This window comes from Vicia villosa, unplaced genomic scaffold (genome assembly GCF_029867415.1).
Source record: "Vicia villosa cultivar HV-30 ecotype Madison, WI unplaced genomic scaffold, Vvil1.0 ctg.000863F_1_1, whole genome shotgun sequence".
In the NCBI taxonomy this organism is placed as follows: Eukaryota; Viridiplantae; Streptophyta; class Magnoliopsida; order Fabales; family Fabaceae; genus Vicia; species Vicia villosa.
This window is the reverse complement of record NW_026705390.1, coordinates 271,388-283,117: the sequence shown is the minus strand read 5'-3', so window position 1 is coordinate 283,117 and position 11,730 is coordinate 271,388. Positions and strand designations below refer to the sequence as shown.

General features: G+C 34.6%; 2 protein-coding genes across 2 annotated transcripts; one reads left to right on the top strand and one right to left on the bottom strand.

Annotated features, from left to right (window-relative positions):
- Nucleotides 1-702: 702 nt before the first annotated feature.
- LOC131631779 (small ribosomal subunit protein uS13z/uS13y/uS13x-like) lies at nt 703-2,370 on the top strand. Its single transcript, XM_058902545.1, has 4 exons — nt 703-857; nt 956-1,116; nt 1,218-1,406; nt 2,146-2,370. Exons 1-4 carry the CDS (start codon nt 855-857, stop codon nt 2,249-2,251), a joined length of 459 nt encoding a protein of 152 aa, XP_058758528.1. The 5' UTR covers nt 703-854; the 3' UTR covers nt 2,252-2,370.
- Nucleotides 2,371-3,000: 630 nt separating this feature from the next.
- On the bottom strand, nt 3,001-6,083 carry LOC131631778 (UDP-rhamnose/UDP-galactose transporter 6). Its single transcript, XM_058902544.1, has 6 exons — nt 5,889-6,083; nt 4,576-4,817; nt 4,295-4,479; nt 4,015-4,215; nt 3,728-3,889; nt 3,001-3,554 (listed from the first exon to the last, which is right to left on the bottom strand). The coding sequence occupies exons 2-6, from the start codon at nt 4,703-4,705 to the stop codon at nt 3,261-3,263; spliced, it is 972 nt and encodes a 323-aa protein (XP_058758527.1). The 5' UTR covers nt 4,706-4,817; nt 5,889-6,083; the 3' UTR covers nt 3,001-3,260.
- Nucleotides 6,084-11,730: the final 5,647 nt, after the last annotated feature.

Genomic DNA, 11,730 nt, shown 5'->3' with positions numbered 1-11,730 from the left:
TCCTTAGTCCACCGTAAAATCGCACAATTAATAAAACCTAAACAACAAAAACCGAAACCGAAAGTGAAATTCAAAATCCAAAAAGGAGAAAGCAAAACGTACCGGTGATGAAGATCTTGAGAACTGAGCGAGTGCGAAAGAGAGAAAAGCGGATGTGGGAGGAAGGTTGGAGAGAACTACCGAAGGGGATAACGACGAAGCCGTGCCGTTACGTCTGGGGAAGAGAAAGGAAAGGTAAAATTGTGAAACAGTAGAAATTTTTTTATCTTCTGTAATTTCTAACCTAAGGTTGATTTCAACTTAGAGTAGAATATAAATTTGAATTTTACTTAAGGGTAATTTCATATTTTACAATATATAATTTTTTTTTAAAAATAAAATAAAGGGGTGGCTCATTGATCATATCTTCTTTACTTTTCCAAATTCAAAAAATTTATTCAAACAATTAATATATTTAATAAAATTAATAAGATACATGCCATGATAATTTTTTATCGATGTTTCTAATCAAATCACTTTATCATATTTACAAGATTAATTTTTAAAATTTCTCAATAAATATTTATTTAATTTATTTTAATTGAATGCATGTATAAAAATATTTTATTTATATACTAATTTCATATTTAATTTACAATATTGCTTTTTAGAATTTTAATTCTTCATCTCCCTGTCAAGGGCCCAGTACCGAAAATACCTGTCCGGGTCAAAACCGTAAATCTAGATATTCAGCCTAATATAAATTCCATATAGTTTCAGAAACCCTAATTCTTCCCCGTTTACATCTTACTTGGCCACAGTGCGACAAACCGCCGTCATCTCCGTTCGCAGGGAACCATATCGCCTGGCCTAAAATGGTGAGTTCCTCTTCACATCTCGATTGCATTTGTCTACTGTACCATGTTTCTGCATAACCACTTATTTTCTAGTTTTTCTTATGTTGTGTGTGATATAGTCTTTGGTGGCGAACGAAGAATTTCAGCACATTCTGCGTGTGCTGAACACCAACGTTGATGGAAAGCAGAAGATCATGTTCGCAATGACCTCCATTAAGGGTATTGGAAGGCGATTCTCTAACATCTGCTGTAAGAAAGCTGATATTGACACGAACAAAAGGTAGGTTTGCAGTTGAGTTCTATCGATTGTATAAGTAAAAAATCCTATTTTGTTTTGTTGTTGATGATAAATGTGTGATTTTTTGTTATTGGAATATTTAGGGCTGGTGAATTGAGTGCTGCAGAGTTGGATAATTTGATGACAGTGGTTGCGAACCCTCGTCAATTCAAGATACCCGATTGGTTCTTGAATAGGAAGAAGGATTACAAGGATGGTAAATTCTCTCAAGTTGTCTCCAATCAACTTGACATGAAGTTGAGGGATGATTTGGAGAGACTCAAGAAAATCAGGTATGTATTCAAAGCAATACCTCTCAATCAAATGTTTCTTAATTATTGATTTCATTTGATGTTATTCAAATTATTTCTCCATTTTGTTTTGAAATGGAATAACAATTCTACAAGCTTAAACATCATGCAACACCACTGTTACTATTCTCTATATTCCTTGTTGAAAATAGTACTGATGTTTCAATTAATACAGTGCCAAAGGGGCAAAATTTTGTTTACTGGTTCTTAACTAATGACTTGTATTTAGTTGTCTCTTGGCATGATAGGATATTGTTGTCAGTGCTAGAATTGAAATATACCGGTTTTTCCCTTCAATTTTACGATATATGATCTGGACAAATGATCTTGAGATTTGAGATGATAGAAGCATAGATAAATAGGCTGCATTAGGATAAGCAATTTAACTAAGCACCTGTAGTGGAAGTGTTATTTCTATTCTATAACATTAAAATAAAGTCTTTGTTTATATATAATCGATAAACTGTTTTCATAAGCTATCCTAAACGCAAGAAAATAAGTAGAGAACAGTTTATGGATATGTCATAAGCCAATTCTTTATGCGACCAAACAATTTCGTAAATGTTTATGCAGGTAGATAAGTTCAAGTAGTAGACTAAATTAAATGGAATAGGCTTTTATTTATATACTTCTCAAATTCTGTATTGAATAATATATTTGGCACTTGCTGATTTTTGGTTGTTGTGTTTACTTGAAGACTAACATCGTTTTTATGACACAGAAACCATCGTGGTTTGAGGCACTATTGGGGCCTCCGTGTTCGAGGTCAGCATACCAAGACTACTGGCCGTAGAGGAAAGACTGTCGGTGTCTCAAAGAAGCGTTAAGCAGTTTTGTTTTGAATTGGAGATTAGATGATTTTAAGGATGCATATTTTAAGTTCATTAGACACTTTTATTATACTGACTTTGTATGGTTGTTAAATGGCACTAGCAATTTCTTTCAATTTTGTTTGGTTTTTGTGTGAAAGCCCTATTAGATGAATGATATTGGTATTTCTTCGCATTGGATCTTATCGAAATGTTACTTCTCAAATAATAATACCACAAGTTACAATAACAAATCTTGTGAAAAATAATGAAAATATGCAACATTGATAACAACAAAAATTTCGAAATGTAGAACTTATTGGGTTTTTGATTTGGTTTGTACAGCACTTTCATTTCATGTCACAAATGGTGTTAAAGAAACCACCTGGGTGTTAAAAAATTGGAAGTTGTGTTGGAAAAATCAATCTTTAAGCCGCTAAGAAAGGAAATTTTTATAAACAATGTCAGTATTTGATTTGATTTACTATCTTGTGGCTTAGAGCACAGATTACCTTTTTATTTTATTAATTCATCTAAGCTCTAGAACATTTTAAGTTACTGCATTTTTTGTTATTTCATTCCGTTTCCAATTTCAATGCAACCATTGTTAAAGTGTCAAAGATTCAACCCAAACTAATAACTCTTGTAAAGAAGTTAAGTCTTCAACCCAAACTAATAACTCTTGTAAAGAAGCCAAGTCTTAGTGCGCTATTTAGTGATCACAGAAATTTCATTACTAATTGCAATACATGAAAACACACATCACATTTAAGAGTCTAAAATAAATTCATTCTGATCATGGAAAAGATGAAAACTTTCCATGGAACATACCCTATAAGATATATCAACTAGTATCCAAAACAAGAAATCAAATTTAAAGAATTACAAATATGAGGTTAAAATAATTAGAACCAATAAGGTTTAATTTTTTTATAAATAAATATACTTTCCTAAAATCAACTATTTGGTGTGCTCAACTTTTGCAATTTGCAAACAAAACATCACATAATGAGTGAATACTGTCAAACTATGACCGGCTTTCTGTTTTGTTGGTGGGGAGGGAATGACTCCAACGCTCCTTCCCGCCAGGCTTCGATGACGCATTGCCATACCACATCATTCCAACCACAGCTATTATCATACCTACAACTACATGAAGATTGAGACCTTCCTTTCCAAAGAAAAAGAATCCCATTACTAAAACAAGTATTGTCTTCATATGACCAAGTACTTGGAAAGACACAGCAGTAAATCTGCCAATGCAGATGAATTGGCTGAGGTTGGTCCCAACTGCAATGGTGCATGACAGGATTATGAACATCTGCCAATGACATCACAACAATTGATTAGTGAAAGTTAATGTAACACACATAAGTCCGTGACAAAATCTTCAAGTCCTACGAAAGCGCAAACTCGTTTTCAGAGAATTATATCATCTAAGAGCTATTTGTTTAATTTGATAGCATTGCGTTCTTTCTGTTAAGTAGAACTTACCACAGAGGGTGTATCGTAAGCATATCGGTCAACTCTGTTGTTGGTCAACCAATAATCTAGAAGAGGGCCTAATAACAGTAGCGATCCAGCCTGTGCGGGTGCTGTATGTCCCAAAAGGCTGAAAGAACTTAGCGAATACTTCCGTTGAAGATAATGAACATACTGCAAGTAAATGATTTGAAAATCCATCAGTTTTGAGGTGTTAAGTTATGGCCCATGCCCGAATTCTAAGAAACAAAAAATAAATGCAAAATGTTACACTACATGTAGTGGATTTTCGAACATACATATTGCTGCAGAGAAGTGCTCCACACTGCTATAAAGGCGGCAACAAAACCTTTTGTGTTTACACTCACGTCAGTGACAGTGCAAACACCAACTCCCAAAAGAACAACACCTATGCTCAGTTTTGTGTCTCTTGAATAGCGAATCTTGTCCAAACAAACTTCCAACAAGCAGGACACAGGTATCATACTCAATTTGGCAATCTGCCAATGGTTAATAAAGAAACAAATTTAACTTCTGAAGGCAGTAATAGAGCAATATAAAATATTCAGCCCCACTCACTTGATAGAATCCAACTGAGTTCCACATAAGACTAACATTCATTCCAACAATAGAGAAGTTAGCAAAGAAAACAAATTTTAGAAGTTCGGACAATGGAAGATGAGAAGGCTGGATGTATCCCAGCATCCGTAGTACGATCGTCATCAAAGTTGTTGTAACAAAATGAAGACCAGTTAATGTTGTAGCTGCAGGCAATAAAGTCAAATCATACTTAAAACAAGACATAGAAAATAGTAGATCAGTAACAGAAATATGATCAAGAAATTGATAAAGTGATTTACCAAAACTGAAGCCATAACCGCCCATCAAAGCTTTGTTTACAATGATAATTCCAACAGAAGTGACAACGTTGAACATCCATGCAGCAGCATCTACGGCTGCCTTCTTCTCAGCCTTACTAGAAGGAGCCATGTTCTTTGTAATCCTTCACAACTTAACACCGATCTCTTTCAACTAGCCTCCATAACATTCCGTCCACGTTCAAATAATGCAGGAGTCAACACATTTAAGCAAACAAAGAAGCCTGGCAAAATGGAAAGGCACGAAATTTCATTTTGAGAATAAAATGCACGTGTGGATAGTCACAAGTTGATAAAATGAGAATCACAAAGCCTTTGAAACCAGAGTATGAAATCAAATTTACAAAAACAAAAGGAAATATATAATAAACATTATTCTGAAATAGAAACCAAACGGGCAACAAGCTTCGCCGCTACCTCTTATAAACTACATTCATTGGCCTAAGAGACACAACATTGCTATGCATGCACTCTCTGTAAAAGATCCACAGAAGCACATACCATTCTCATTCAGGATCTTAAGCTAAGAACAACTCTATTGTCTCATCTAGCAATAACTGCTATTCACAAATAATTGGATCCTTATTTGTCTCAAGGGATTATTTTAAAGATCTCCATACTATAGTGTATAAATTGAACTAAATGAAACAACTATATTAACGGATTGGCCAACTTATGATTGTAAGAATAAGTAATATAAGTACAACTCTTCATCAAAATCATACAATAATTTCTTTTAAAAACAGACTCACATTCATCAACAATATAATCTTCGGTTCATCCTGGCACGAGCAAAATATACCCAACTCAAGAGTGGTGAAGTGAATAATCAACATGAACAAAATAGATCTTGCATCAAAAGTAAACATACAAGTTCAATTCTAAAGAGATGCACTAAGATTTTTCTGGGTTGATACAAAAGGGCCCAACAGATATGCATCCCTGAAAACTACAACCAATGCCAAATTTCCAATAACAATTTGGATTAGGCGGTTGATTCTTGTCATAGGTAGAAAATTCACAAGAATGTAACTTCATTCTAAACCAATTCAATTCAAGTAAATCTAACTCCACTATACATCATCATAAGATTCACAATGCACAACATCACAAACAGATCCATAGAGGGGGCTCAGATCCAGAAAGGTGACATTAAAAAATAAACAAGAAATAACAAAAAGTGAGATCAAACACAGGTAATGATTGAATCCAAAAATAAATAAATAAAAGAAAATTGAGAAGTTTGTGATGGATTGAGAATGTGGAAGGAAAATTGAAAGGGAGAAGGAACTAACCGTGATTAGAAGTTGGAGGAGTGTGTTGGGGGAAAATGGAAATTGATCTGAGGTTGGAGTTGTATTATGGAGTTTGCAGATTGCAACGGATCAAAACAAAATAACGCAACGAAAATGTTATGTTTTATGTATGTTTGATGACGTGTGATTTTGATAGTGTTTGTTTAATTAAGAATGTTTTCGGATTCTTTAACGAATCACTGTCAACCCTCAGGCCCAAGTTTAACGTTTTTCATGGGCGACACAGAACACATGTTTCGCTCTTATATATCATTTTCTTTATTATCCACCAAAATAATGTTTAATCGCTGTTATATAAACATAGCAAATCGAACTATACATATTTCACATTCAGTTCATTTAATTATCAAACTTAATTTTTTTTACTCATATTCAATGATTTAGTTGTTGAATCGAGTTTCAAACTATATTGGAGTTGGTTCGATCCATTATCACGCCTTAACATAATAGATGATATGAGGTGATATTTAACATGATGCCTTTCATTTTTGCTCACCATGGGGCACCAATGTTTTTAACTATTGGTTTAATAATATTTAGGGATAATACATATTCACCCTCTGTCAATAGGGCGAGTTTTGGATTTGCCCCATATTAATTATTTTTTTAAGATTCCCCCTTATCACTCTCAGATATATATCCACTCCTAAACTCATGTTTTGCTGACTGGGTAAGTCTCAATCCTTACTGGCAGCGTTTGAACAAGTGAGTTGGATTTAATTTATTGCCAAGTCATATTGAAATAAAAAAAATAAAGCAATTACCAAACATTGTGTTTTTCCCCGTGAATGTTAGGGTTAGGATTTGGGACAAGAAGCTAGTGCGAAGACGATTCAGACGACGGAGGTGATGGCGACGTCACTCAGGTTAGCTTCTATACCCGTTTATACTGGTTGTATCGCATGTGAATGTACAAAATATTTATTAGTTTCGTATTTGATTTCAGCAACTGCAATCCTTCAATGTCGTCTTCCACCATGGAGGCGAGTTTGTAAGGATGGTTGAGAGTGAAATCGTATACATGGTGGTAGTTCAACAACTGTTTATAGGCAAGTAATGGATAACTGGACCATGAGTCACATTCGTAGTCTGGTTAATGGGTGGGGTTATGTAGATGGGTCCTACAGACTGTGGACGAAAATCACTGACATAAATGATGATTTTTTTCAAATTAAAAGTGATGATGATGCTTATGATTTTTCTGCTTATTCTACTGCTATGCAAACAGATGGGGACATTTATGTTGAACATATTGTAAGTGGTTTATAATTAATTGGTAGGACCCCTACTAGGTGTGTGAATGATTTTGCTGGGTTAGATGCAACTGATGAAGATGCAATTGAACGCTTGAATGACAATGAGGATGAAAGGACCATTGCTATTGCATATGAATTTGAAGAAATTGATGTGACTATACCTATTAGGGAGGGTCTAGAACTAGCTGGTTTGTTACCTTGTCCAAGTAAGAGGAAATTGGAAGATGAGGCTTATGTTAGTGAGGAGTTAGACAGCTCATACCCAGATAAATATGAAGATGAAAAAGGGCCTAAGTTTGAGAAGTTTAGGAAAGAGAAATTTAATAAGAATTTTAAGTTTAAGTGGGGTATGCAATTCAATTCCTTAGATAACTTTAACTTCTGGAAATTAGTAGGCATTCCATGTAGGCATGTTGTTGCTGCACTGAGTTTTAGACAACAAAATCCAGAAGGGTTTGTAGATGAATGTTACTCTAGGGAGAAATACAAACTTTGTTATGGGTTTGCTGTGAGCCCTATTAATGGACAGGAAATGTGGCCTGAGGTTGAGAGGGAAGAATTTCTACCTCCAAACTACAAAAAAAGGCCTGGCAGACCAAGAAAGTTAAGGATTAGGGAAGCTGGTGAGGAAGGGGCTAGAAGGAGGCTTCCTGGTGTATCATATAGGTGCACTAAGTGTGATAAAATAGGACACAATGTGAAGTCATGCAAGAGCAAAAAAACAACATCCTAATGCTTTGAAGAGAAAGGTAGTTGAATTGTCCATAATTGTTGTTCTAAAAAATTCTGCTATGATGTTGCTTTCTAATGTTTATTTGTTGTTTGCAGAAGAAAGTGAGGTCTGGTGATGCCACTACAAATGTAACTGGTGCGGGTGCATCAAGAAATGATGCCACTACAAATGCTGCAAACCATGTGGATGCAAGTGGTGCAAGTGGTGTAGGTGATGCCACTACAAATGCTGCAACTCATATTGATCCTGATGCAGATTTATTTGGAGATGTAACACAGATGAAATGCTATCATCAATACTTGATATTAATCAACCTGTGCAAGATGAAGAAAAAACCAAACCAAAGATGAAGAAGGGCAAGGCAAAGGTAAAAGAAGAAAACAAACCAAAGAGAAAGTGGCAAAGTGAAAGAATAAAACTGAGATGGTTTCAAAAACCCATCATTGGACTAGGTGCAAATCCAGACCAGCCTTTGTGTTTGAGTGAAGAGGATGAAGGAATTATGACCCAAGAGTGCAGTGGATCTCAAAGTGGAAAGAAGGCTCCAAAGAAGGCCAAGAAGAAATCGATTTCCAAACTTTAGGATTTCACTTAACTATTATTTTGTAATGCACTTAACTGATATTTTGTGATGTTATTTTGATACTATTTTGTAATGCACTTAACTGATATTTTGTGATGTCATTTTGATACTATTTTGTGATGCACGCTTTTGGTGCTTTTTATGGTATGTCAATTGCACACTATTGGTGATATGCTGTAATGACAATTGCACACTTTTGGTGCTTATGATTATGAATATTAAGACTAATTGGTAGCTATAATTTTTTTTGATATAAACTAGTATAATTTGATAGAAGCAATTACATTATCTTCAACATTCAGAAAACATTACATTAAGAATAATAATACAAGAAACCAATTGTTTGCTATAAACCATTACATTAACTTCAACATACATAAAACATTACATTAAGGTGTACATCAATGCAAAAAACACCAAGACAGAACAAGTGCCAACTTCATCATAAAATTTGTCTTTCTCTCAACTTCAACCTTCACTTTTGCTTTCTCTAATTTCTTCAAAACACTTTGTAACTACATTTGTGTCTTGTCACACAACTTGCAAAATCCTTGAAAATTGTCCTGATTCTGATTTATTGAGTCACCATATTCATCATCCTATAGAAACAAGTCGCAACTATTATCATTCTACATAAACAAATTACAAACTTATTACCAAGAATTTGGTGGTAGAAGGAAGAATATATGGGAAATCATCTGGATATTCAACAACAAACTTACCCCAGCATTGCCACATTTCCAAAACTTCGATTACAGTTTCGAGCTGTGTTCGATACCCACATCTTCATAGGACGCTCGCATCCGCATCTGGGTGGACCTGGATACGTGTGGCTTGTACTGCTACCTCCAAAGAGCAAGAACGATGAACAATGAACAGTAGAAGAAAGAAAAAGATGATGAACACATATGAATGATGAAACCTAATTTATAAATGACTTGGCAATAAATTAAATCCAACTCACCTGTTCAAACGCTGCCAGTAAGGATTGAGACTTACCCAGTCAGCAAAACATGAGTTTAGGGGGGAGTGGATATGGAATATGAGAGTGATAAGGGGGAAATCTTTAAAAAAACTAATAGGGGGCAAATTAAAACCAGTCCTATTGACATGGGGTGAATAGGTATTATCCCTAATATTTATATTTAACGGTCCAATCTATAACCAGGAATCTGCCAATGACTTTTTGATGTTTGTTGATTGGTTTACAATAATTTGCAACGATAAAATATTATATTTAATTTTGGTTGTTGTTGTGAGGCTATTGCATTATACATTGGACCTTTTTTATTTGTTCCATTGCATTTGTTTAATTTGTGTCACTTAATTGGCCCAATAAAAAACTTGGAATTCCATTTGTCTACTTAAGTTTTCATTTATTTCTTTACTAATATTTCGTGATTTATTTGTTACTATTAATATTGTGTCCAAACCATTTTCAGGGTTGGATCATCTCTTACATTCCTCGCATCCTCGGGTGAGAATTCGCGCCTAAATTCTTTGAAGACTGGCCATGTGCAACCGCTTTTGTTCCGTACATGGGGAATAGTGCGGTCGAGCCATTCAGACTCATTCTTGACTGTATGGTACACGACGATGTTTGCTTTTTCTCATACGAGTGTCGCCGCCAGATGCGTCAGTTTGACATCATTTTCTTATATTCCAGATGGCTGGCATGCAAGCCATCTCTTATGTGTCCTTATTTTCTTGAGTGAGCGATGTGTGAGTTTGACTATGAGCAGATTATTCTGAGACCTTCCTATGAGTCTGCTTTTCACGACGTCCTCTACATAGATCTAGGTGTCATACTTGATGATTTCGAGAGTCGCCTGGTACCAGAGGAGTATCGAGTGCCAGCTCCTTATATGTGGGCTTATGTCGAGGACTACCTGACATGGTTCTATAGGATGTCACAACCTATCATTACACCATATGTTCCTGAAGATCCACCTAGGCCAGCTAACCAGGAGATACTTGAGGTTAGGAATGAGTCGAACGAAAACGTGACGTTGGTCGGTCAGCGTGTTGTGGAGATGGGTAAAGTAGGCATAAAGGCATGACTTTTTAAGGATGACAACCTCTAGTTAACCTTAATTCAGAGCATAATTGTTGAATTACGAAATATCGTGTGGTACAGGCTGAGAAGGATTTGACATATCCGATAGTTTATGTTTGGATCTATTATTACTTTTTATTTCCAGACAAATATTATGTATGATGTTAAATTGTTTAATTAATGTTTTGACTTTTTACTTTCATTTTCAGGGAAATAAACTTGATTTTACTTCGACTTTACATTATTATAACTTGGCCTAAAAAATATAATGTTGGGATAATTGTTTTGTTCTGCAATCATGCAAGTTATAACTTGGCCTAAAAAATATAATGTTGGGATAATTGTTTTGTTCTGCAATCATGCAAGCGAGTTAAAAAATATAATGTTGGGACAATTGTATTGTTCTAGAATCATGCGAGTTTCCGAAAAAAATGGCATTGTTCTAAAATCATGCAAGAGTTTCCAAAAATACATTTTCGGTTGTATGGTATTAATTACATACAGAGATACATCTCCGAACACATCCTATTTCAAATTTTCAATGGTGTGGAACCTGATATCCCAAAGAGAAATCTATTTTTTTTCATAATCTATTTTCAAACTTAAGTCAAATGGCCTTGGAACTATAAATTACACAAAATATACCATTTCAAATTTGAACGTATTGGACCTAAGCTTAAACATATTGGTTGAAATGAACCAACGGATTAGATACTCTATTTCAAATACAGGCAACAATTTACATATTTGACTTGAATTCATCGGTTAGATTTGATCAATTTTGGTTAGATTTGACAAGACACTAATTTACAAAGCTAACCCTTTAAGAACACTCACTCAAAACATTATTTGTAACTAAGAATAATATGAATACAGAAACTGAAACCGATTGCATAAAATATGTGTCTACATATGAAAACATGCATTACAAAATTCCATGAACCCAAGCAACGTTAAAATGCCATACAAAACCAACCAAGTTTTGCATATTGCGCCTATAATTGACTGTACTTGTTCTTGGCCAATAAGCTATCATTATGTTAAATATTAATATTATTATTTTTTTTTTGACAAGGGAAAACTCAATGACTTTCATTAATCAAATAAAAAGCAATACAAGGAGGTATCTCCTAGTATTATAAAAGTAGCATATTCTCATTTTAGAATTAACGTGAATACATAATTTCATGCTG